A 27377-nucleotide genomic window follows, 5' to 3' on the forward strand; every position below is an offset into this window, starting at 1 on the left:
TCATCCATCCTAGGTTAGACTGCTATCTTAAGATGGGATGAATCATGCATTTGCCTGTCTTTTTTTTCCTTGATAATAGTGAGATGTTAGTGCATGGTAATACATTAGATATTTAGCATTTTAGATGGCTATAATTAGAATAGAAGAATTATTTGGAATACATAATAGGATAAATATAAGTCTAATTTGTTAATTTTTGCCTGTTAGAGCAATCCTTTTGATGTGATCTTGTGTCAGCCCCCTGCCATGCATGTACCACCTGACTTGTGGTGTGTACCATGGCAGTGCATGAGATCCTGCCCACCAAAGCTGCTCTATCACTCCCCCCTCCTCAGCTGGACAGGGCAGAGAAAATATAACAAAGGGCTCATGGGTTGAGATAAGGACAGGAGAGATCACTCACCAACTACCGTCACGGGCAAAACAGACTCAACTTGGGGAAAATTAACTCAGTTTATTAACTGTCAACCAGAGTAGGGTAATGAGAAATACAACCAAATCTCAAAACACCTTACCTTCACCCCTGCCTTCTTCCCGGGCACAACTTCACTCCTGGATTCTCTACCAACACCCCCCAGCGGCACAGGGGGACAGGGAATGGGGTTTATGGTCTTCGGCTGCTTCATCTTCCTCAGGGGCAGGACTCATCACACTCTTCCCCTGCTCCAGCATGGGGTCCCTCCCACAGGAGACAGTCTTCCACGAACTTCTCCAACGTGGGTCCTTCCCACAGGCTGCAGTTCTTCACGAACTGCTCCAGGATGGGTCCCTTCCACGGTGTGCAGTCCTTCAGGAGCACACTGCTCCAGCGTGGATCCCCCGTGGGGTCACATTCCTTCCAGAAAACCTGCTCTGTGGGCTCCTCTCTCCACAGATCCACAGGTCCTGCCAGGAGCCTGCTCCAGCGCAGGGTTCCCATGGGGTCACAGCCTCCTTTGGAAGCCTACCTGCTCCAGCATGGGGTCCTCCACAGGCTGCAGGTGGAGATCTGCTCCACCGTGGACCGCCATGGTCTTCCCTATGAACTGCAGGGGAATCTCTGCTCCGGCGCCTGGAGCATCTTCTCCCCCTCCTTCTTCACTGACCTGGGTGTCCATAGGGTTGTTTCTCTTGTGTGTTCTCACGCCTCTCTCCAGCTGCTGTTTCTGTCTGTCCCAGCAACCTTTTTTTCCTTCTTAAATCGTTATCACAGAGGCGTTACCACTATCGCTGATGGGCTCAGCCTTGGCCAGCAGTGGGTCCGTCTTCGAGCCGGCTGGTATTGGTTCTGTCAGACACAGGGGAAGCTTCCAGCAGCTTCTCACAGAAGCCACCCCTGTAGCCCTCCCCACCCTGCTACCAAAACCTTGCCACACAAAGCCAATACAGCTAGGCAGTGGGAGAAGTATGAATCCGTACTTTTGCACATCTTGCACACCTCTACACTGGAGAGGAAGTACTGCATCATGTTACAATCTGGAACTAAGCTGTATGTTGTGATAGTCACACCTGAGAGACTGGCAAGACAGAGCTGTGGAGGAAGCCTGCTTTGGAAATAGCAAATAGTTGGCATTTTGAAAGTTACATTACATCTTCTGCAGTAAAGGGCTTGGTCCTTGTAGATCCAGCTATGAGTTTTCAAAAATGGTTTTGTATCTTTAGCCTTGTTTTTTACCTTTAGGGTTGTATCATTAACAAATGTACTGTTTTATGAATGATACATATTATTGGTCACCTGATATCTGATTTTTTTTTTAAAAAAGTTTCTTTTCCAATTTAAGTAAGATTTCTCTTCCCCTGAGTGTGAAATATTTGAGTTCTGCAGCCTATACACTGATGAAACATCATCATTTTATGTTATGATCAACTCTTATTTTCGTCCACAAAGGCTTCTGGAAAGTCAGATACATACTTGCTGACTTCAAACCAGGTTGAGGGATTTCATGTATCTTAAGAACTGTTCCTCAGCAGCACTGATTTTTCACCTCTGCTTTCCTTTCTGTGTAGATCTTACTTTTGCCAAGCAAATTGCTTGGTTTCATGTTAATTCCCTAACCACTTTTCATAGTGCATGTTTGTATGCCTTTCATTGGAACTAGATCAGATACACTGTACTCTTCACTTAAAATATATTGACATAAAGGAGGTTATGTCAGATAATAAGTAATTGCGATAGCAGCCCCACCATGGTTATAAGAAACAGGCTTCTGCTAGAAAGGAAATGAAAAGCTGTGTCAGAAACATATCAAAACACAGTTTTAATTTTCAGTCCGTACTCATAGGCTTTTTCTTTGATATCTTCAATTTTAAAACGGTAATTCTAGTAATATACTTCTTTCCCACTTAAGTTTACTAACTACTGCATGCATCCTGGAATGTGGAGCAGTTTTACATAATTTTTACATTTTTTATGAAAAAAATATAGCGCTGTCACTTATGGATTTGGGTATCTTAACTTCTGTAATAGCCTGTTGTTGAATTCTCCATTAATATTTCCTGACTAGATCACATCATATAAATATTAAAATAGATGTCTTCCCTAGCATTGAACAAACAATTTCTGACTTGTGGAAAGAAACCTTTTTTCCTAATAAATAAGTTTGAATTTTGTTGAAGAAACCAGCAGTAGAGAATTCATGCCATATATTTCTTACGGTTAGGGGTTTTTTTTCTTTCCCCAAGAATCTTCTACTGCTGATGAGCCCTGCAAAAGCAGTGGGATAACCTCTGCATTTTAAATTTAGTCACTATTTATCTGTTTCTTAGTAGAGATGCTTTTCAGTTTGTTTTTTTTTTTACCCACTGGATGACACACGTGAATCAGAAAATGAAAGCTGAAAGTGTGTCCACCTAATAGGTTTAATGTACTTTTTCAGAATCTGAAACAGCTAGCACTGTACAATCTCCTCCTCGACATTCTTAAAAATTCTTAGAGGCAACAAGAGACCACTTCACACACAGTAGCCTACATACAGAATGCTCCCTTTTCAGTGTTGGATAAATAAGAGTCACATTAATCCAGAGATTTATTAGCTGGAGAGCAGAAACAGTTTTTACACATCACAGTAGAGCACAACTTTGATCTTTACAGGCAACTAAAAGTCAAAGCAGGGGCAGAAGGGTCTGTAGTAATCACAGTTAAGCTCAGGTGAATGTAGCTAACCATTTCTTGTTAGCCTGTTTTTTCTTTTTTTTGATATTGAAAGTGAAGAGATTGATGGAATTACCAATTTCATGGAAGCTCATGGGCTTAGAAGTGGTGCAAGTACCACATATACTAGTTCTCACAACAAAGTTGAAATAAATGAAAATATCTCCTGCTAAGATTATTCAATTGAAAAGAAACTCTTTGTGTGTCGTATTCTAGCAAAGTTGGATCAGATCTTGCCAGCTATGAGATACAGTTGAGATGATGTGTGTCTTCTAGGAAAGAAAGCCTATAAAAATGATAAAGTGAGAGAATACTCGGTTGCGGGTTTTTGGCAGTAAGTTATATTCTTGGAAGCTTATTTGGATGGGGAAATAGGGTAAGGAGATGAGGAAAGAGACTTTGGGGTTACATTAGCTGGTATTGGCTACAAATTTACCTTTCTGTGTTGGAAGAACAATTTGCATTGCTGTGGTGCACTGTGGTTGTGCATATTAAAAATGTGTTAAATCTTACATGATTTTTGGAGCAGCTATTCTAGAATGCCAGGAGAGCTGATTTTTTAAATAGTTTTGCTATGAGAATTTGGATTTGTACAGAGATCAGAATTCAGGCCTCCAAGAAAATGCACTCTGTGCCTGCGATGGACCTGATACAACTGAGAGTTGTTAGCGAAAGCAAGATTCTCACTTTAATCCTGTTACATCTAGAATCTGTGGCACCTTATATGAGGAAAAGTGTCATATGGGTTATTGTCCTCCTGATCTTCCCAGAATTCCATGAAGCTGAAGAGGTAGAGATTGATTTTCTAGAGATAGCCATCTGTGATGGTCTGTATTGTTAAATTGCACTGTGCTAGAGTATCTTACCTTATGGAGTGTTGCTGTAGGAAGTATGCCATGAGGTTATCTGCGACTAGCTGCCATAGTGTCAGATAAGAAAGAACTTATCTATGCTGTGTGCTGAATTATGCCTGGTAATGTGCTATGGCTGAATTTCATAAATGTGTTACTGTGATTTGACAAGTTACTACCTATTACATGAACTGTGGTAAATTCTTGGTGTGCATGCTTCTTAGCCTGCAGCAAAGCAAGGTAATGCAGTCTTGCTAACTTTAACTTGTTCTGATGTGATACAGCCTTCCTACTTAGACCAGTCTTGTGCGAGTTAAACTTTCCCAGCAGTGGATTTTCTTCTTTTTTGCTTTTAAGAGATGACTTCATGACATCTAGTGTGATAAGTAGTATTTTCTTGAGTTCCTAGGAATTAGCGTATATTCAGCCTTTACCACGCAAGTCTTTATAACGACATCAAATCTAGGCTCAGGGAAGTAGTTTCAAAGTTCTACTTCCAAACATTTAGCGTGGCTTAGGTAGCCTGCCACGCTGCCTAAAAGACAGTAAAATATGATATTTTGCAAGGCTAGTTGTTGTGGTAGCACATCCAATTTCATACCTGTCTGTATCTTCCACTTTTCAAACAAACCACTTAGTATAATGTAATCCCCTTCACTTTTGTCAGGCATGGAACCTTTCTTGATAAATGTATTAAGTTCTTTCACTTCATTTTGAGTGTACAGGGTTTTATAAGAAAACAGCGTATGAATTTTTTTCAGCAAGAATTTAGATTATATTTAATTTCATTTTAAAAAGCATCAATGTCTTAGATATGGATAATGAAGTACCTTCATTATGTAAATTTACAGTTTGTGTTGTGGCAATAAGTTGTACTCTACAGTTATGTTGTCCTACTCAAATAATAAATTTTCAGCAGACCCTGTTTTAACTATTCTTACGTATTGATGTGTGTTACTGAACTTAGATCTCATCTCTGCCTTAGAGGAAATTTGAACTTCTGAAATGCAACAGCTCCTTCTTCTGGGACTGAAGTAGTTTGGGGTTTTTTTTTTATGTTTACTCCATATTTAGCTCATTAAGTAAGACTAATTATTTTCATCTTTAAATTGGTAGTCAGGCATGGGAAACAGTAACTATAATTTTTAAATTAAATGGCTTTATTCATGAGCACTGAATATGGTCTTGAAAATGTTTTTTCACTCTGGTAGAAGCTTGTGTTCTGTTCTGCTCTTGTAGTCATCCTGCTCATCCCAAGAGAAGCTACACCAGTTACCATACCAACCAACACCTGATGAACTACATTTTTTGTCTAAACATTTCTGTACCACTGAGAGCATTGCCAGTGATAACAGGTGCAGGACCACTGCAATGCGCCCTCGGTCCCGAAGTCTCAGGTGAGTTTGTCTCTCTGGAAATAGGAGTTGGATCTAAATTCACATGGTGTGGAGTGTCATGGTTTTGTACATTGGGGGCATTTACTATTTGTGAAATTGCTGAAGTATAATACAAGAAGTATGCATCTGAGGCTGAATTAAAGAGTCCTTTTAAATTCTTGCTCCTGGTTTTGATCATGGCTTGCTTGAGTAGTTTAACATTGTAAGCTAGGCCTTAATGAAGGGAGCTAGCCTGCGTGAACTGTCTTGATAAGCTACTCATTATTGATCTGACTGTAGCACTGGTTCTCTTCCAGAGTTCAAACTGTTCACAGAATGAAGTCTTTATTTGCAAAAATAATTCAAAATGTATTTATATCCTAGGACTATCTGGAAAGAAACGTGAAGGAACAAATGGGGGGGGGGGTATACACTTGTTTATCATCTTTAACCAAGGTGAACTTCAGTTTCTTGTTTCCCAAAGTCTAGGCCTCTGCATTTCATTTGCAGTGGCTGCTTATGTAAGATGTGTTTTATCCAAGATCAGTTCTAAACTGTCCGAATAGTTCAGGTTTGGAAAATGCAGATGAATTTTATGGGCAAGTCTTCAAAAACTGTAAGAAAAAAAAAAAAGTATTATATCTCTACTTGTTGTATCGATCCTTTCAAAAGTTTAAAAATGGTTTCACAGGTACACAAATCTTAAGGAATGAGTTTTTTTTAGTGCAATATATTTTAACTCTGCTTTTTTATTATTTTATTTTAAAATCTGTGTAGTCTATTGTGACAAATGTAGTTATTACCTATATGAAAGTGCACAACAATTACTAGAAAAAAAATTTCTTCATTAGAAGATTACAGATTGAAACTGTATTGTATTTATTGCCACATATTTTATTTTTTTCAATTTCTGTTATGCTTTTAGCACTTAAAAAACTTAAAATCTTCCATTTGAATTCACAGAATGTATAGAAATGCTCCAGGGAAAAAACAAGAGCCAAACATTTTCAGAGAGGGGATTATGCTGCAGAAGTGTTATGATGAAATTATTTACCTACTCTGTCCTCAGTGGATTTGCCAGTGCACGTCCCTAAAGAGATTGTCCATATCAGTTAAAAGGACCCACCATTGTGATATCTTGGGTCAAATTTTAGTGTTCATTTTTGCCCTTTTAGAAAGCCAAAAGCCAGTTCTTCTGCTCATGCAAGAAACCCCTATGTACATGTTATGATAAAGTCACTCCTAGAGGATAGCATGCCCTTTGTGGGGTCTTGTTCCTGCTCCACATCTTTTAGACCAGACTGAATGGGCCAGTGTCACCCACCCAGGAAAAGCAGATGGAGATTTTTCAAGGAATTTGTAACAGACAATGAGGCTCATAATAGCAAAAAGCAGTTTTGTACGTTAGCCAAGGCCATTGTTTTCCTGCAAGTCTTGTGCTTTTTTTACAGGCACAGTGCCCCAGCATTGATGGAACCCATGCATATGTAGGATGTTGCTGCCTTTACCTGCTGGTCAGATTGAGAATAGATTTTTTTGATATTTTTTAATGATCTGTTAAAAAAAAAAAAAGGACAAAAAAAAAAGACTCATTCTTCTCAAGTTTTCACTTGCAGGTAACAGAGTTCTTTGTCAGGTCATGCTATTTTGATTGTATGTAGCCTTCAAAGGGTCAGGTATAGCCATAATTAACAGTTAAATATATCTCTGTTGGCCTTCTGAGAAAAAGGTGATGTTCACAAGTGTTGCAGAACTGCCTGTATCCTGAAGTGTAGTTACAAACTAAGCAAATAACATAGTTCGTTAGGTGTCAAGCACATGGAATAATCTTTAGGGCCTGGTCAGAAATAGCAGAAAGGAACCAAGTGGGCCACTGATGAGAGAATGTACTTTTTCAGTGAAGCCTGTGTTGGCTTTTTTTTGCAAATAAACTGTACAAAAATATAATGGCTAATTGTAGTTCATGCTGAGACAAGTTTAAAGGGATAATTTGCTTTGCTTGCAGCCCTGGACGTTCTCCTGCCTGCTGTGACAATGAAATAATTATGATGAACCATGTCTACAAAGAAAGGTTCCCAAAGGTAATGGATTATATTTAAGATACCCAGTATCTAAATTGATAGGCTACATAGGTTTTAAGTAAGTGGTGGTTTTGTTATGGGAACTAATGATCCAACACTGTAATGGCTTTCATAAAGCATCACCAAGCTCTTATTACAAAGATAAAATCACAATAAAGAAAATCCCTGCTGAGAACTGGACATTCATTTGGCAGAGCTGCTGAACTGGTTTTGAAATGAATCATGCTGGTAATATATTCTGCTGATTGGAAACTGATGGTACATTCAATTTCAATAGGTGGTGTGTTCTTGGGACAAATGTATACTGAATTAGTAAACCAAAACTAGGTTTTGTTGCTAAGTCTTGTGCAGCATCTGCTCATAATACCTGCAAATTCCTTCCTTCAGTGGCATTTATTCCTTTTCCAAAACACTCGTTATATACTTATTTTAATTGTGAAGATCATTACATAGTTATGGGGGTTTGAGTATGAGATACCAAATGAAGACAGTTGCTGTCATGTCCAGAGGTCTGAGACACAAATGAGTTCCTAGGTGCAGGTGTGTAGCTCGGAGCACTGTGCTCTTGGTTGCTGCTAGGATTTTGATGAGCCCTGGAAAATAAAATAAGGTAAAACTGATACTGTTCCAAAAAGTGCCTAAAAATAGAAGAAATTTCTTCATATTGCTTCATAGAAATATGAAGTGAGATTTGTCAGTATTTGCAGAGTGATTAAGCAGCAATCTGAAGTATGGAACGACCCACTCTGAGTGTTTGAGGTAGGAACTAAGAGGTGTGGAATTACTTTTTAATAAAAATATCTTTAAGGCTATTTTAAGCATCTGCAGTTTTGTGAGAACCAGACAGTTGGTTCTGTAGAACAGACATATCAAGCAGCCTGCAGACACATCTGGTAGGACTAGTGAGCCTGTGGTGCTTTTAATCAGTCAATATTCATTCAAACTCTGCCCATTGAAATATTTTCGTGTTATCACCCTTATGAAAAGAAGGAAGTTATTCTGGTCTGTAGTTCTGCAGTTTTAGCATAACAAAGTACACCCCCGTGAGTTCTCTTTTTTTTTATTATTATTATTTTGATTTGGACATCGGTTTTCCTTTAGTTCTGTTTAGTGATCATCACAAGATTAGTGCACAGTTCATCACCAGTGACAGCCAAAGGGGAGGATCTGCTTAGTAGAACAGTAAGGCTATTGCTTTTCTGGACTTGTAATGCAGGGAAGCATCTTGTCACTTTGCCTTTCCATTTGCTTGCTTTTTTGCTTCAGTCATTTCATGCATTCCAGCTACCTAACTTAGGCAGTACAGAATTGTTGTGGAATCAGAAATAACCTTTGAGGTTGTTAGTTTCATGTAAAGCTGTTTTAATGTATCATGTATCTATTTGTCTATAGGCCACAGCTCAGATGGAAGAGAGGCTTCAGGACATTATAACAAATCATTCTCCAGAGAATGTCCTTCCCCTGGCAGATGGAGTGCTTAGTTTTACGCACCATCAGATCACAGAACTGGCTCGAGATTGTTTGGATAAATCCCACCAGGGCCTCATCACATCACGATACTTCTTTGAATTACAGCAGAAATTAGACAAATTGCTACAGGAGGTATGAGCCATGAGACTACAGTTATGTTTGCTTGAAAAACTGTTTAAATCTGTTTGCCTAAGAGTTGTTATCTTGAAATAATCATGACTGTTCACTCAAATAACTGTCAAAGTGTTATTCATAGCAGTTTTAGTCTACATTATGACCACTACAAAGACTATAAGACATTCTGGTGTACTAGTCTGGAATAGATGGGTTGTAAAGATTTCAGAAACGACAGCATTTTGTCATGCAGTGGAAGTTATAAATTGCTTACAGAAGTTTGCGCATAAGCCCTGAATGAGGAGGCTTGCTATTCCATTTACTATGGATAAATGAGGAAACGTAACACACTTTGCACTTTATCAATCCTACTAATTGCCTACTGTGTTGAGAAAGCAGACAGCAACCCTTAGCTTTCCATTAGCTAGAGGTTATTTAATTATTTAAAGATTTATAATATTTTCCTAATTAAATTGTTTATTAAAAGAAATAATGTCATTTCTAAAAGTGTTGAAACTTTCATGGAATAATCAGCTAAATGAATTAAGAAGAACTTGGAACTTGACAAAATAAATGTGCTATGACATAAGTCACTGCAGTTTATGAGTTCATCATTTTAAAAATGAGTACAGCATGTAATGTACTCATTTGTTTGTGTGGGATTTGATAGCACATTATGAGCCAAAGTTAATGTGATAGACAAGCAGATTTGATATTGACTTGAAATTTTCCAACTGAGATGTTAAGATACTATGCCTGTATTAATTTATGTCCTTTTTTCTGCTTTCTTTTGAATGCAGGAGCAGTGCTAAAGGTTTTGGTTGGTTGGTTGGTTTGGGATTTTTTTTCCCTATGCTGCTTTTTTGTTAACTTCTATTCCGTAAATAGGTTTTCTGCAATTACCGTATTTTGAACTTTTTCTCATCATAAAGCAATGCAAAGCTTAAGACATCAGTGATTTATTTCTGGATTATTGAAACCCTGTTTTTTAAACAGGGAAAATATATAGAGCTTGCTTACTAGTCAAAAGAAGTTTGAACTAGTGACCTTCTTGTGAAATACTTGCATTTTTATGATGTCAAAGTGCAGGCAGAATTGGCCAGTTGACTGGAGATAACGGACTATGAATTATGTTATGGTAGTGATAATGTCAAAATACAAGGAAACATGTCTAAGCTAAGATTCACTGAACTACTGTTAACACTGTTAATCACTGTCAGCAATATAGCTCTTAAAATTGCTACACAATAAGTAAAGTTTAGAGTACATGTTCACCCATTCACCTAACATCCTCCCTGAAACCCACTAAAAAAACCTACTCTAGCAAGGTATTCTCCAATCTGCATATAAAGCAGTGCATTATTAAAAAAGCACCAAATCAGTCATTTTGTCATGTTCTATGATGCTAATTCTTTGTCATGTAAAAATTTTCTGTTCTGCAAAAACATAATACCTTAAAATATTCAGACATAACTTTTGAGTCAAGTGCATAATACCTGTTAATAGCATAATATGACAGTAAGAAAACTTTCCCTTCATACAACTTGATTATGGGCACTCAGTTGTGCTTTGCATTCATGTAATTAATTTGTTGTCATTTCCCAGCTGCGACATTCAGTAGAAAGCTGCATCTCCTACCGCTACTTGGCATGTTGCTATTACTTTGCATAACTAGGGGAAGACTCCCTTGAGGTTTGAGCAGTTTGGTTCAACCAACATTTTTGTAATTCTAAGGTCAAGGTCAAATGGACCTGAATGCTTTCCTGCTTCATCCTTCTTAAACGTAACATGTATTGAGTTGGTTGTTCACATACACACCTGAGTGTTCACAAAATTGTACAAAGGTGCTTTAAATTTTGCTGGTGATTAAAATAGGCGGGTGTTTTGTTTGCAAAAGAGTTTTCTTTGGACTTGGTTGATTGTGTACATAACACAAATGCTTGTGTCCAGTTAAGGTTCTTTCGAAACCTGTTGCAGAGTGCTAGATGGTATTCATACCTTTTTCTATTTTCCTTCTTTAAACTTTACAGATTAATTCTTCTCAGATATTTGAGAAGGTGTTTCTTAAAATGTCAGTGCTTATATTAAGAGCAATATGTAGCTTTATATTTTCATATGTTTTTTAACTTCCCAAAATATAAGAAATCTATTATTTGAAAAGTACTTATTTGTCCATACTAATAACTTCTTAAATGTTAGCTTCTTAAATCTTGTTGTGGTTTTGAATAAGCAAGAGATGATGAAAAACTTCTGTGGTTTCTACTATTCAGAACAAAGAAATGCTTTGATATTTGAGTGGAGGGCTTTTAGTATATTTTAATCAGAAGGAGAATTATATAGTTTCTTTGCATTCATTATAATCCTTAAATTATATAATTTGTTATTAGAGGGGAACATTTGAAAGAAATTTGAAATGCAGTTCAGCCCATTGTGCAAATGGTATCAAACCTTCTGGAAGTACTTTTTCCGTATGTTTTCTTTTATAGAATTTCCTGCCCTTTGTTGTAATCTTTTGTAGAACTCAATTTTTCATTGTCTTCCTTTCTGCATGTACCTTTATATGAAACCTCTCTGCAAGTATAGTTTTATATATATATATATATGTCATTGTCATTTTAGTATGACATGTGAGCATAAGAAATCAGTATTATTTGGCATGGATGTTGCTTATGTTTATTAATATTCTGTAGGTCAGTTTTCATTTCATCCTAAAATTAACAAATTGAGACACAACTGTATGTGTAGAGAGGTGAATGTTGTATTGAGATGTAGTCCCTTTTGCAAAACTGATGGTAATAATACTGTGTAAGTTGAGGAAAAAAAAAAGTAGAAAGTAGGTTTATGTTTATTGTAGGCACTTTTATTTTGTTGTTACAGTGTTAGAATTGTATAAATGGGATTACTTCAATTTGAAATCGCAGCATTGCTCAAATCCTTGTTATTTCTGCTGGCATCTTAAAATTGATGTGTTGTTGGTCTCAAGTAGATGCTTCAAACCCTCAAAGGTGTCCCAGATATCAGAGATGCTTTCCTGAGTAGTGCATCGACTGCGGTTTGTTTTATTATTGCTTTATTTTTATCTTTTAGGCTCAAGAGCGATCAGAGAGTGGAGAAATGGCATTTATTAAGCAACTTGTTCGAAAAATCCTGATAGTTATTGCTCGTCCTGCTCGTTTATTGGAATGCCTGGTAAGACCATGCTTACTATAAGTAGGTTTTTCTCATGTTAGTGTATGAAGGTTTCTGGCTTAGTATTCAAGGCCCTTTACAATCGTTTTTTGAAACATGTCAAACAGTGGGGCAGGGCTTCATTGTTGGTGGGATCCTTTCTGCTTTTATTTCAGGAATATGGGACTGGCAGGGACCTCCTGCAGTCGTGTTTGGTTCCCTGCTATTGCAAATACTATGTTATAGAATCCTTTTCATCAATGGAGGAAGCTCCAGTTCCAAACCAATTGGGTTTTTCTGTTGTTTTGTTAGACTTTGCTATTCCTGGGGAAGACTGTTCCAGAATCATAATTGCTTGGTGGTTCTCCCATTGTTGTTGTTCTTCTTCTTCTTTTTACAAGTTTAATAATTCCATTTCACTCAACAGCTGCCAGAGCTGTAAGCAGCTTGCAGTCAGCTCTGCAGTACCTGATCTGGGGGGGAAAACAGCAAGAGGGATTAAGGTATCTGGATATACAGATAGTTGGGAAGTATACTGGGGACCAGAAGGAGCAGAAGAGTTAACTTATTTGTGCATGAGCATAGTACTGATGTTGCCCTACTGGGCTAGTTTGTGTGAGGCTATGTGGGTGTGTTTCTGCTTTGCCTGCCCATGCTGTGGGAGCTGGGATGGCTCAGGTGCAGGAAGTTCCTCCTCTGCACAGTGCCAATGTGCTTCAGTTGTTCAGTGGAACTAATAAACCCTTGCAGAACACGGTGTACTCAGGAGGACAGCGTAGACACCCAAATACTATGTAAGAGCCAGCCTGAGTCCCAACAGGCCTGGCAGGCAGCCCAAGTTGACTTTGTTGAGCCACTCTGCTTGCCAGTACCGGGATCAGAGCGTGGATGCTGCATACAGCTATTTGAGGCTGGCAAGGCTTGTGTGGGAGTCACTAACCTGCTGCTAGACTCAAGTTATGCCTTAAAGTGTCATAACTGCATTTGCATTGCACTGAATCTGAGCTAGTAAGTCTTTCCAACCTCATTTTGGCTCTGTGCTGTGTCTCTTCATCTGTGGCACAGTTAATCCACAACCTGGCTCATTCAGCCATGGCATTTTGAAAGCTGCCTGTGTTTTGTTTTGGAAACACCATGTTTCAGTGTTCCCAGTTGCAGTTTGTTCATGATTTGCGGTTCAGAAGGAATCTAAAATAAGGTATGTGCTCTGAATCAGCATGAAAGAGATGTTTAAAAAAAAAAAAGGGCAGGCTTTACATAAGAGGACGCCTTAGCATGTCCTGCCTGTGCCATTGAATCCAAACTTGTGTTACTGAGTTGCCCTGAACCCCGAAATGCTCATTCTGTATCTAGTGTCACCTTACCTGCTCCATTCCCAGGGTTCACATAACCTTTCTCCACCTCTTTGCTCAATTTCTTGTACAATGTCTTGTTTTCCCTCTGGTCTGCGTCCTTCTCTATCATCACACAACTAAAAATACCCTTAAATACATCCTGTGGCCTGATAGACCAAGGCTTCTTTATGATGCTTTACCCTTCCCTTCCATGCTTGCTTGCTCTCTGCCACCTTCCCCTGCCCCCAGTATCATCATTGTCTTGTAGGTTTTTAATTCAAGTTCTCTTCTGGTGACCTATTTGCCCGTTAGTTCATTCTCCCAAAATGCCAAGTTTTATAGCTAGCTAATCCAAATCTCCATTCACTTAGCTCCCAGTTTCTGCCCTTAGTATTTTATTCTAGGCTACTTGCTTTCCTTATCACGCTTCAAGCAGAGTTGTGCGTGCTGTATCCCTCCTTTTGCTGGGTCTGCCAATGCAAGTGGAAGGACCATGTTGCAAGGCCAGGAGATGACTGTATTTCTTAGTTCAGAGTTTCAGAGCAGCAATTGCAGAGAAAACCAGCACAGCTTCCTTAGTGTTCTTACTTCAGATGGGATCTACGGAAGATTTAAGCTGGAATGTAACAACTCTGCACAGTGTGTTTCTGTAGCAGGTAGCTTGAACAAATTTATGCATACTGTCACAAAACAATACATTTCTCATGAAAGGAGGTGTTAAGCCTACTCCATAAACATCACTGGAATAACGTAATCTTACAGAAACAATATTGTTTTTCCATACTGTCCCTCTGGAAACTTTAGAGTAATATTGGCTGATATTTTGGAATGTCTGTCTGAAATAGACACTAGGTATGGAAAACTTCAGCCTCTGTAAGAAAGTACATAGCATTGTAAGAAATAAATACAGCAATTTTGTCATGAGAAGTTTCAGATACCATGCAGTAATGCTGTCAGTTTTCTGATGGTGATCTTGGTTCAGGTGTTCGTGGTACACGAATTCTTTTTTTTTATTCACTTTATAATCATATGAATAAAGCTTTTACAGTTTCATGTGTGCCAAGAGCTACTGCCAAATATTGAAAGATTTTACTCCATTTGTACATGGAAAATGAAACATGAACAAATGAGTTGGAAGTAAATATCAGAAAATAAATTTGTTGCTTCTAATTATTCATGCATGTGTATATATATGCATATTTGTGTATATTTAGAGATATACATATGCACGCACACACATTCATATGATTAAAAGTATCTGTTTTGAAATTACCTTGACTTACTAGCAAGTGGAGAAGCTGTGTGTCTGTCACTGCAGCAGGTAAGGAGATGGTGTTTTCATGATGAAGGTAGATAGGAAATCTTGGTGTGCATCATCATGTTGGTACGTTCTTCAGTGCCAAGGAGTAACATATAAGAGATACAGCTGGATACAGCATGTCAGATGAGGAGAGTAAGGCTAAAACAGCATGTAATGCTTAGTTACTCTATTTAGATTTTTAGGCAGTTTAGCACCATTGTGAGACTTTGAGCTAAATAAGAGAGTTTGGGCAGTTCATGAGTTTACTTCGAAGTAGGCTGAAGATGATGAAAATTGTTTCATGACAAATGAAAAACTAAGACTGTTTCCACAAGACTGAAAATGCCAGACACTTCATTTCAGATGCACTGCAACTCCTGGTAGCTGCAGCAGTTTGGAAGCTTCCAAGATGAAACATGATACCTAATTTCTCAAGCTATGTTCCAGGTGGGGCGTTTTGTTTCCAAGTCCTGGGTAGCCTGAGGAGCTGGGACAGGAGCCTTGTGACCCAGCATGCAGACTAAAGCCCCATGGGGTTATGGCAGCCCACAAAATGACCAGCAGGGAAGCTAACTAGGTCAGCAGCCTGCCTGGCTTCCACAGATGTTTTTGACAGAACTGACTTACCTCAGCAAAAAAATCTGATTTGTTACATCAGTGTTTCATGATTGACTGGCTCTCACTCTCATAAGCGTTGCACCTGTTGTGATCTATCGTTGGCATGAACACCTTGAAGAATGTAATGGCTATGTGAGAGATGTTTTGGTATTAATTTATGCCAGTAGATAAAGTCTATTTAAAAAAAAAACCCACAAACCTTTTATGTTCCTTTCAATACTTTCCTATTTTTATCATCTATGAATGTAGTAAAAGAAATATATTTCCAAGGGACTTGGGGGATAAGCAGGGTTACAAGTTTCTATTTTTCTGTTCCTCTTTGAGGCTTGCCTTTTAGGTGTGGCATAAATGATAGTTGTAATATAGTTGGTTCCCAAAGGAGGATGTTTCATTTCTAGAGTTGGAACAATTGGATCAGTGAAGTTCAAATATTGTTTTCATCAACTTACAATTTTGGCTTTGTTCTGAAGTTAGTGATTTATTTAATGTGTTTTCCATAAAACATAGTGCATATGTATTGATTAAAAATACTTCAAAATTTCATTTAGAAGTAAAAGTGGAGAGCAATATATTTACATAATTTCTTTATTTTAGTAGTGGATTTTTATATGCAAGCAGCTGCCAGGGAGATAGTCTTCTGTATGTGAAATCTTTTCACTGCTGGTTATGTCATTTCACCCTGAATATTATGGGAAGTTTTAAGGGTGAAGAACTTACTATTCTTATAAAGTAGTGCTCTGAAATAATGGTATGAAATTTCATTGCTTACAGCATGTTACATCGTATAAGGATCATAACAGAGTAATAGACTACTAGTAATAGAATAAAGAGGTATTGTTTTTAATAAGGAAGATGTCAAATATTTGCAATAGAAGAAGGAGAGAAAGTTTTTATGTTAAGCTTTAGGACTTCAGTTTGTACAGAGAGAATGATGGTGATTATTTTTCTTCTAGGAATTTGATCCTGAAGAGTTCTACTATCTTTTGGAAGCAGCTGAAGGCCATGCTAAAGAGGGGCAAGGCATTAAAACAGACATCCCTCGATATATTATTAGCCAGCTGGGCTTAAATAAAGATCCTCTGGAAGGTAAGTGCATCTCCTGGTCTAGCTATAGGCTCCTAAATTCTTCCTTCTCAATGTGTTTAATCATTCTGATAATCTGTGCGTACCTGAAAAGGGTCAAAGTAAAGATGGTAGCACAAACATTCAGTAACCCTCAGAGTACTCACAAGCTCAAATGCATTAGAAAGGTCATCTGAGATTTTTCTGTTGTGAATATCATTCACAAATAGACAGTGTCAATGATATTCATCATCATCTTCCAGCTTGGCAATGCGACTTATTTCAGCTCTAGCTGAAATTTACTGGTATAATTTAATGGCGACTGTTACCCAACCGTAGGTATAAAATGAAACTGGGCTGAGCTGTTATTTGCCCTTCAGTGCCCCCAGGCTTCCACATCTTGGAGTCCCTGAGAAGAGTATCACCCATTCCTATTAAAACTGCAAAGATTTGTTTTACCGGGTAATTCATGTGTCCATGTTGAGGGCTTTTGTAGGAACAACTTGGGTTCCAATGGAGGTATTGTCATTGTGGAATTTTTGTGTGCCTGATTCTTCTTTTGAGGACAATGTTGAGAAGACTAAGATTACTTCTGTCTCCTAACCAGACCATCTTCTCTTCCATCCTGAGATCAGGTTCTGTCACTGGTGATAGATGGAAATTGGTTCATTGTGTTCAGTGCTAGTCCTGCAATTAGGAAGAAATTGGCAGAAGTGCCATCATGGAAAATGAGTCTAGCCAGTGGCATTTAGCTTGTCTTCTGTGTTATGACCTAGGACAAGGGGTGTGTCTAGGAAAGGACTTGGTAACACAAAATAATTGCAAAAAAACTATGATAAACTTTCTTTTTACCAGTTCTCGTGATTCAAGATCACATTTTCTTAAATCAAAGGAGTAGTATATTGTGTGTTAAAAGAAAACTCTTTTTTGTTCAACTTCAGCAGCTTATAAAGTTCAGCACTGCCAGATGTTTTCAGGATTTTGGTTAGATCTAATTCGGTTAGGTTGGATATTGCTATAGATGATACTCATGTTATATTAACAGATTTAAAGAAAGTCAAGCCTTTTATTAGTCTGCTTCCTATCTTCACAGAAGAACTTCCTCCTCCAAATTTAGTATTATTTTTATCTGAGATATAGATTAAAGCAGCTTTGATGCTTTTAGCATGGATTCGGAGTGCAGCAAGTATGCCAGACAAATTGGGAAAATATACATAAATATTGTTACCCATGTGGTACTGGAAAAGATCAAGAAGTAGCTTAATTCTCTGCAAGATAAAGAGGTGTCTGCTGGATTTGGAGAGCTGTTGGTCTCGCCTAGACTGACAGTTCATGAATTCCTCACTGATCAAGTATGCAAGGTTTAATTTGGAGTGTGGGTTGAGGGTTTAGTAGTATTGACCCTGGTTCTGCCACTTGAACCATATCTTACTGATAGACTCTTTCTGGCCACTTCGATAGAAGTGTTCCTCAGCATGAGTCAAGAATCTGAGGCTACCTAATAATAGCTTTGGATATTTTTTTTTTTAAAACATTTATTGTGAGAGGTGTCTAGAGACACAGGCTATTTACAAGTAAGGGATACTATTTTCTCAGACTAAGTATTTATATTATGTGAGTGTACTTCACCTAGGACACATAATTACATTTCGTAAATTGAATATTAATGAATACAACATAAACTTTGAAGCATTTCAGGATAATTGAAATGTTTTTTTCTGAGGGAAGAATGGGCTATGTGGTTTGTCAGTAAATACTGAGGGGTGAATGATGTATAGATTACTGATCTTTGGTTCAAATGGAGATTTGGGCGAGTGAATTATTTTATATAGCATTTTAATGGTTAATGTATATGTAGATTTGTGGTAAAATAATTCAGGCCATCTGATTTGTCTTAATGCTTTCCTGCCTCCCTACAAAAAGTGGTATTTATAAGCAATATAAATCACTGTGCAATGACTTCTTAAATGATTTGGTTTTGGTTTTAAATTGGTGACCCTATATACAAGAACATTTCCTAAGCAAAAATAAAAGAATGACACTATGCCCTGGAATTAATTGTTTACAAAGACAATTATTTGGAAACACTGTATTCATTGCTATTTTAAAAAAAAATAAAAAAATTTGAAGGTCATCTTCCTGAGAGCTTTAAATTCCTTGTATGCAAACATAGAAAATATTTAAACTTTTAAATAGCATAAGAACCAAATCTTTCAAAACAAACAGAACCCACCTTGATAACACCACTTGTCCTGAAACACAGAATTGTATTTTCAACTAAGCTGTTAAATTATGTCTGTAATGTTCATAAATGTTCATGCAAAGGATTTTACTACTTCTGCAGAGAAAAGCAACCTAGTTCTTTAGACCTCTCTCTACTTACCTCCTTTGTTTGCTGACATAGCTGTAGTGTCCTCTCTTCAAGTGAAATGATGCTTGCATTACTTGGAGATAATGCTAGATAAATTTATACTGTACTGTAAGCAATACCACAACAGATTCATCACTTAGCAGAGACTGGTGGCTGCATTTCTGAAGTGTTCCCCAGGGAGAAATTTTTCCCCATGGTTTTTAAATTACCATCTTTACCTTTTTGAATCATGAGTCTTCAGAAATGGTTTAAATCAATGAAAGAAAAAGGGCAGATGTTTAATGGTATTTAGATGAGTTTTAAAAATCTCTTCAGGCATTGCAAAATGGTTCCATAGCTCCCCATTTCAAAAGCTGACTGTTGGCTCCATTCCGTTACTACCTACTGCTTGCAAATAATACGTATTTTTCAGATAATGGTTCTTTTGCAACAGTTCTTTTTAAAAATGGTTCATTTTAATTTGCTATTTATGAATAACTTCAGTTGAGAAAGCTGTCAAAGTACATTATTCTAGCTTGCTTCATTCTCACCTGAACAGTAAAGGTTTCATCAGCACTTCTATTATAAAAAAACCCACTTTCACAGAACTGTGACTTTTGCCAGGGAAATCCACTCCAGTTTTGAGTTTGGCCTATCAATTTAGCTTAGGTGTTTTGGTTTGGTTTTTTAAAGATTTGTTTGTTCTCAGTGGAGATTTTTTTCACTGTTTCTTGACTTCATGTTCAGAATTTTTGGAATGTTTTTAGCTTCTCTAACACTTTAAAGATCTGTTTGGTTTTTGAAGTGACATTTTCATTACTTCTGATTCTTGTATTTTACAAACAATGTGTTTTGGATAGTGATAACATGAGAGTTACTCCTTAAATCTTTAGCTAAAAGTTCCAACAGAAAATTATCTTTGTGGTTAATTTGCTCTTAATGATTACAGTAACTGTTGTGCAGAATTTCCCTTGTAATAGTCGCTATTGTATAGAAAAATCCAGTTTATATATTCTGTGTGGATATTGAATTATATTTCATATTCATAAATTCAGTTAACAGTCCTGAGATAAAAATGCACCTTACAAATTTCAACTGATCTCTGATCCCCAGCACACAATTAGGATAAAATGTGCATCTTTGGCTATGTGGAGTATATAATTAACTATGTACATGATTAAAGTAATACTAAGCTTCCCAGGGTCTTTTAGCTACCAGTTGCCCTGTTTAGCTTTTATTACCCAGATGAATTCTTAGTTACTGGGCCTCTGAACAACAGTATAGGCTTAGGAGCTCTGCAGCATAGGTTGACTCTGGCAGGGACAACCAGGTCAAGTTGTAGACTCCCAAAATCTTAGTTTCCCAGAGAAGTTGTCTGTATTAGTGACCCCATAAGTGGTAAGCTTCCCAGAAAATGGCATTTAGCTTATTCTGTTAGGCATGTCAGCATTTCTGTGTAGAAGATGCAAACCATTTGGAGTCCATTTCTGTCTAAACTAGAAGCTTTTTGCTTTAACTGTGAAGGAGCCCAAAAAGGATGGGGCCTACTATTAACCCCTGAAGGGCTGAGATCCTCAGGAGTTTTAGCAGATTAGTGCTGTCTTTCCCTTAATGCTGAGATCACATGTATCTCAGAATTCCCATGTCTCAGCAGTGATAACAGTATCGCTCTTCACTGCTTTGTGGCTGTTTGAATTCTTTAGTGGAAGATTACATAGGTGTTGAATAGCAGGTCTTCAATTTCCAGGTGGGATTTTTTTTATATATGCTTGGAGATGCCCTAGAAGTTAGTTGGCAAGTACTACAAATAGGACAGTGTGTTTATTAAGTATTCCAGAAAAGTGTCGCTTCCGAGGTTTTCTGTGCTTAATTTAGTTTTGTATTTGCTACAGTTTAAAATGAAGTTTCTAATCTTTGTTTCCAGAAATAGCTCAGCTAGCTGACTGTGACAGTGGGACAGCAGAAACTCTGGAAGTGGATGAATCAATAAATGTAAGTTTTCCTGTTATGTTGCTGCTTTTGCTGAATCTTTGCAAGGAAAAATAAATGTGTTGTGTCCCCCCTGCCCCTGTCCCGTTTTATTTTCTCCTGGTACGTGTAAACAGATTGACGAGGACAGCGGTTAATCCTCGATGAGTAATGCCATGGTGCTCAGCAGACAGAAGGCTTACAAACAATACTAGAACAAAACTTTCTACGTATTTTCCTAGATGTTGCAGTGTCTTTGGCTTCCACAAAGTTAGTGTTCACCATGTGGCAAGTGTTTTACCACAAAATCCAGCACTGCTTCCTTTATTTCTGTTTAATTAATGTATTTCCTTTTCTTTTAGAAGGACTTTTAAACCACTTCATAAAAATAAAGTCTTTTAAACAGATTTTAAAACAGTCCATTTACAGAGGCAGCTAATGATCAAATTGAGAGAATCCTGAACAGATACAGTGAAGAGACAAGGAAGAAATGAGCAAGTTAGCAAATAGCTTGGATTCAGAAAGTTAGTTTGCAATCTGGAAGATTATGCATTGTTTTTCTGAATCTTTGTTCAAAAAATATTTGTCTACAATAATAGGTATCTTACAGTACATCTGGCATTTTGTCATGCTTGTTCAGGTTGGCAAAAGAAAAAACAAGTTGGAGGAGTTGGTTGGGCTGAATATTGTGGGCTTAAATGCTCTCAATTTAAAGTCTTCTTTTTAGAAGTTGGTTCTTATACCTTGGGATTTCAGTCAACAAGAGTAGATGGAGTTCTAACAATTTAGTGTTGATTTTCAGTGCAAGTGGATGGAAAAAGCAAGTGCAGTTTTGGGAGATGCATAGGTAATTCAGTGGTACTTTACAGGTATTTACAAATGTTAGAGTTTAAAATACAGGTATGGGGTATCTGTTGAATAGTTCTCATGCTACAGAAAAGACATCATCCTCTGGTATGTGTCATATTATCTTGAGATAATTTCTGACTTTCTGGCAAAATGCCACATACAAGGGCTTCCAGAGTTGTGAAATAAAGGGTGTTTCTTATTCTGTTGCTTTCATTCATCTGCATTTAAAATACTCTTATTAGACCTGAGCAGTATTTAGTACAAGGATACTGACAAATTGGAAAAAAAAGTCAGAAAGAATAACTAGAAGACTTAAAGTGCTGAAATGCTTAGGAGAATCTGAAGTGCAAACTGACTTAGCAATAGCTAAGAAATTTTAATTGTAAAGTTATTTGTGTTGTGCAAATGTTGAAGAAATACAGGAAGGATAATGCAGTATAATAAAGCAACATAAGTGAGGGAGGTGATGAAATTAAATCAGAAAGAAAAAATATAGGGTGAATATTTGGAAACGTTTTCTCAAGGTGTAGCTGTGGAATAAACACACATGGAAAGTGAAAGGAAGCACAACTTTAAAGTACGGGACCATTCAAAATCATCATAAATATGCAGTTAGGAAGAATACTACACTGGCAGGCAAGTGGGCTAAAAAGTTTAGTAAATCGTCTCTATCTGCTCCTTTGTAGTTCATTATATTAACATATTCACTAACCTTCTTGCACTGGATTTTCTTTAGCCAGCATTTAATTGAAAATGTTCCAGCCAGGTCTACTTTCAACCTTAACTATTACCAAACTGCCTGGATAGGGATCATAGAACTTCTTGGTGATTGGGAAGACATCTTGAAAAGGATATTGTGGGTTTGGAATACTAAATTTGGAGTCCCATGCCCTCATTATCCCCCCAGTTCTAATTTGCACTTAAATCTTCAGGATTGATTAAAAATTAAAGCTAGAAAAAAGGTTGTACAGTACTTGGGACAACTCCATTTTTAAAATGTTCTGGCATACAAGTAGGTGAAAGTGACCTCTGTAAAGGTAGAATTACTGCATTTTTGTCTTTCATATTTTTCTCTTTCATTTTGTGTATCTCTTCACAGTCTATGCAAAGTTATATCACAGTCTAATTAGTTCAAAATGTGTAGAAGTTTATTTGAGTGAACGAGAGCTCATCTACATTATGTTACTACCAAGCTGTACTACCAGAGTCAGATTTACTAAAATGGGAAGGTAGTGGCCGACGAGTGCCTGGTGGGATTTACAGAAGTCTGTAACTCTGGATAGGAATTGCCAGTAACTCCTTTACCAAGAAGCCTTTGTGCCTGTCTGCTGTAACCTGTGCATGTAGATAAGCGGACAGATAGCTGCAGTGTAACAGATACCATTTTGATGAAAAAGCAGCTTTGCCTCAGGAGTCCCTTTGGTCCCTTTCTGTGCTAGCTGGGTGGCTAACTGGTCAGAGCTTTTAGCTGGTTCATCAGGGTGTGACAGCCTGGTGATAGTTGAGGGTTTTTTGTTTTTTATTTTCCCCTGATTTTGAAAAAAGTACTGCATTAACTGCGTTCTTTTTCCTCTTTTAATCTGAAGAACTCTAATACCTCACTGAAGCTGCAGAGGAAACCTCGGGAAAGTGATTTTGAAACAATTAAACTGATTAGTAATGGAGCTTATGGGTGAGTAATCTGTGAGTCCACCAGCTCTTTTGCATTTTATTTTTGCTTAACTTCCCATTATTTCTTATTGCAGGGATATTTATGTGAGGGAGTTTGTTTGCACTGCTGCTTTTTTCATTCTGCTTTCCTGTTTTGTTGCTAATATTTGAAGCTCAAATGAAAAGCTTTTTGGAAAGCCTGCTAGGCAATAATGAATGATTGTGTGCTGCAGTAAATTAAAATACTGAATATTACATCACAAAGATTTTTTTAGAAGTAAATGTAATGCCAAATATGAAATCTGAATAAATCAAAAAGCACACTTAAAGCCACCTAGCTTAGTGGGCATGGTTGATGGTTGAACTCGATCTTGAAGGACTTTTCCAACCTAAATGATTCTATGATTTATAATACTGGAAACAGCCTGTGTTTATGCAGATGCAGTATAAAACTGCATCTGTAGGGAGACAGATTGTTAAAAATGAGTGCTTACTTGACCTAAAAATATTGGTAAAGTAGAAACAAATATCCTTCAGTAGGGCAGCACTGTTTTGTTGCTTCTCTGTGGACATTCTTGTATCCTCAAATTTTAACCAGTTAGCTTTTAAGGAATTGCTGTTACGTGGTTAGTTTCTGGGTGCTTGGAAAGTGCATACCTTCCTGCCCAGTAGTATGTGAGTCATCTGGAGATATTCTAGAAGATCAAGAGAAAACTATATTAGCCTGGGCCTTAAATGAACACAAAAATGTTTTCTGGAAGTACCATGCAGGGATTGTGTCTATCAGCAGGCAGAAGTGTGTCTTCAGTCAACTTTTCTGATCAGATACTGTCTATTAGACCCTTGACTGGTTCCTCCTCCTCTGCAGTGAAAAGTACCAAGATAGGAACTGTTGGTCTGTGTAACCTGCAGGACCAGGAGGGATGTATTGGTTCAAAAAAGGGGGGGTTCCGTCTTGGGGTGAGGCGCCCATCGCCAAATGAGACCATGTCACAGCCCAGCAGTGGAGAGGGCTGTACTGTTCTCCAGCACACACCCCATTAGAGTGGCTCTACCTTGCACTACCTCTGCTTGAGGTAGGCAGCAGCAGTGACCTGATAGGGCTGAGCACTCTTTGAAGAGAACTTGGACATAGAAGAGAAAGCACCTGCAATGTGCCCACTAGAGTTTTGCGTGCTCTTTTAATGTCCTGAGGCTGATGGGCACAGTAATACTCTCTGATCATATTTAGTTAAAGGTAACCCTGAGCTCTGAGACAGGAGGCATTTAGTACTGTTGGTCATGACAGCTTGTGTGGAGGCTATTACTTGTGTCCAGACCTGCTTACATAGCTCAGCAAAAAGCCTGAAGGAAATAGCATAATTTGCATTAAAGTTATGTGAATATCCAAATACAATGTCTCACTAGTCAACCTCTGCACAATTCATTTTCTCAGAATTTCTCCTTAGGCAAACTCTTTACTTACCACATGCCAGTTTCTCCCAATTACCCCATGACTTCAAAAGCCTTTCTTCCAGCAGTTAGCAATAGCTGCTGCACCCCTCCCTGGCTCCATCCCTTTCTCCTTCTTTTGGCAGATGCTTAGTCCCTTTCATTCCAGCTTTCATCTCCTACCCAATTTCCTCTTTGTCTTGCTGGAGGAGGATAAGAAGAACCGTGTGGGGTGGGTCCCCATTAGAGAAAAGGGTGTCTGAGTCACTAGACCTGCCCACCTTCCCAGCAGTTTTAGGATGCTGAGGGATGGGGAGAGGAGGGAGCAGCTGCAGAAGAGCATGCTGTAACCAGCATCATGAGGCCGGCCACCTGAAGTCAGAGGTTTGGTAGACCTGTGGATCTTGCCTCATAGGTGTTAGAGTCAGAAGGAGCCTTGATGAGCCATTAAGAAATACAGACTGGAGACAACTGTCCATTTGAAATCAGAGACAAGTAAGGATCTGAAAAGCTGGAAAAGAAAGGATGAAAAGCCCTGGCTTTCTATGACACATACAATGTAGGCATGTAGGATTTTTTTTTTCCTCATGTTTGTGGTAGGGAAAATCAATACTTATGAAACCTTTTTCATGCCAGTAATATGCTAAATTGGCAATATCAATGTTGTAAAAATTGGATGAGACCCTGATAAATTTGTGAGGAAAAGGGGAGCTGATAGAGGTTGAACAGCTTGGAGCATATCTGGATTGTGCATGAATCGTTATTGTCTTTAGCAAATTTTAAAACAGGGGTAGGCTGGCAGGTTATACTGTGGTAGTATTAGAAGTGGAAACTGAAAATCTCATCAGTTTAGTAGAGTGCTATTACTTCCATCCTTAAGCAAACAATAAAAAAGTAGATTTTGTTGGTTTGGATTTTTGTTTTTAAATGGTTACTTATTGGGAAAAAAATCAAGAACAAGAAAGAATACAAAGGTACAGCCCCTTACTAATTAATGTAGAGGGAAAGTAACACAGTAAACGGTGAGACAAACTTTTAAAAGTTCTCACTTTTAAAAGTGATTTTAGCATCTAGTCACTTCCCACCCAAGTACTGTAAGTTGAGGAGGCTTGCGCTCCTAAATTCTCTAGGATACTGCTTTTTCAAAACTATCTGTGTGCTTGAAGATCTCTGCTGTGGTATGTCAGATAGGTGGGACTGTAATATTGACAGACCATGTTTTGATCTTCATTAAGTGTTTTTTCTGTTGGCACCAATATGTTCAGTGGTTAATTTACTCAAAAGTTACGGTCAAGTTTAAAGGGGAACACATCACGATAGCCTAAATGCTCTTTAACCCATTTATAAAATAGAGTGTAATAAAGCAATAATACCTGCTCCATCTGTGAACACAAGGCAATAAACTGCCCCATAGGCATTTATTGCAGTTTATTTACAAGTATAAACAGCTGAAATAAAGGTTGTTATTGTTATGCTACAAGGATTTTTTTTTCCCCCCTTCCATGTTTTTCCAGGCCATTAATTTTTTGAAATAACCTAACTATGTGTGAATTCTGCCTATGCTTCATTGATTTATTCTCAAAAATATGTCAGTGGGCATATTTTGTGCTTTGACTTATTAAAGATTCTGTATGCTATTGTAATACTTTATTTATTTTGAGCTATAATGCAGGGTTTAATTCTGAACCAATTTTAAAAAAAAATACATTCTGCTGTCTTTGATTTTGCTGTGGTGGTTTTGCCTTCATTAGTGAAATGGAAAGTTTTGAGTGTTTGACAGGGTAATTGTTGGTCTTGGCATGTTGTAGCAGAGATTTGTCAGATATGTTAAACTTGATGAGTTTAAACATAAACTATTGGTTTTGTGAAGGTTTGAGTAAATATCTTAGCAATTCTCTGCTTTTAATTGATTTGGTAAACTCATTTGTAGTGCAATTAAATGACTGTATAGCAGATGAGGTGTATCAGGCTTTCGGGAATGGGTAGGAATATACAAGAAGTTAAACAAGCTGTGAATCAGTAAACATGTAGGATGCTGGCCAAGTCATTAATGGTTTCACAAGCTGTCTATCTGACTTTTTCAGCCAGCCAAAACTTTTCTTTTCATACTTCCCAAATTTTAAACTTACACTGCAATCACAGCAACATTTTTTCCATATTCCAGCTTGCAAGAGGTAGCTGGTGGTAATAGTCCATCTCTTCAAGTTGGCATCAGCCTGGTTTCCTGAACCAGCTCAGCAAAATAAAGATTACATTTGATTTCAGGGAAGCAAGTGATGTTCATTCAGCTGCTCTTCACTAATATATAACTGTATCTGGTTAAAGCAAATACATGGTACCACTTTTGTGCCAGACTGGAATACTTTTACTTCTACAAAGATGGTAATGTCAATATGTACATGACATACTGGCTAACAGTGTTGCTTGATAAATTTAAAAATTCTGAGGCAGGGTTGGCTTGAGCAGCTGCTGCCCCTAACCTGTGAGTACTCACTCCTGTCCCTTCTCCACTTGTTTGACAGTACTTGCTCATGTGTAGTTGCATTGGAAATGGGACTAAGAAAGTCACCGAGCTGCAGTCAGTCAGGTTAATCATCAGCCTCGTAGCCACCCGTTCAGAAGTGG

At 37.8% G+C, this 27377-nt stretch overlaps 1 protein-coding gene across 3 annotated transcripts in view; it reads left to right on the top strand.

Moving 5' to 3' along the window:
* MAST4 (microtubule associated serine/threonine kinase family member 4) overlaps positions 1-27377 on the top strand; it is a 310167-nt gene that overhangs the window by 246450 nt on the left and 36340 nt on the right. For all 3 annotated transcript variants that reach the window (XM_075021547.1, XM_075021549.1, XM_075021548.1), the window contains 7 exons: positions 5221-5378; positions 7363-7438; positions 8831-9040; positions 12110-12211; positions 16396-16528; positions 20779-20846; positions 23258-23343. In XM_075021547.1, coding sequence (XP_074877648.1) covers positions 5221-5378; positions 7363-7438; positions 8831-9040; positions 12110-12211; positions 16396-16528; positions 20779-20846; positions 23258-23343 — 833 coding nt within the window. The remainder of the gene's footprint in view (positions 1-5220; positions 5379-7362; positions 7439-8830; positions 9041-12109; positions 12212-16395; positions 16529-20778; positions 20847-23257; positions 23344-27377) is intronic.

This window comes from Buteo buteo, chromosome Z (genome assembly GCF_964188355.1).
Source record: "Buteo buteo chromosome Z, bButBut1.hap1.1, whole genome shotgun sequence".
NCBI classification, from domain to species: domain Eukaryota; kingdom Metazoa; phylum Chordata; class Aves; order Accipitriformes; family Accipitridae; genus Buteo; species Buteo buteo.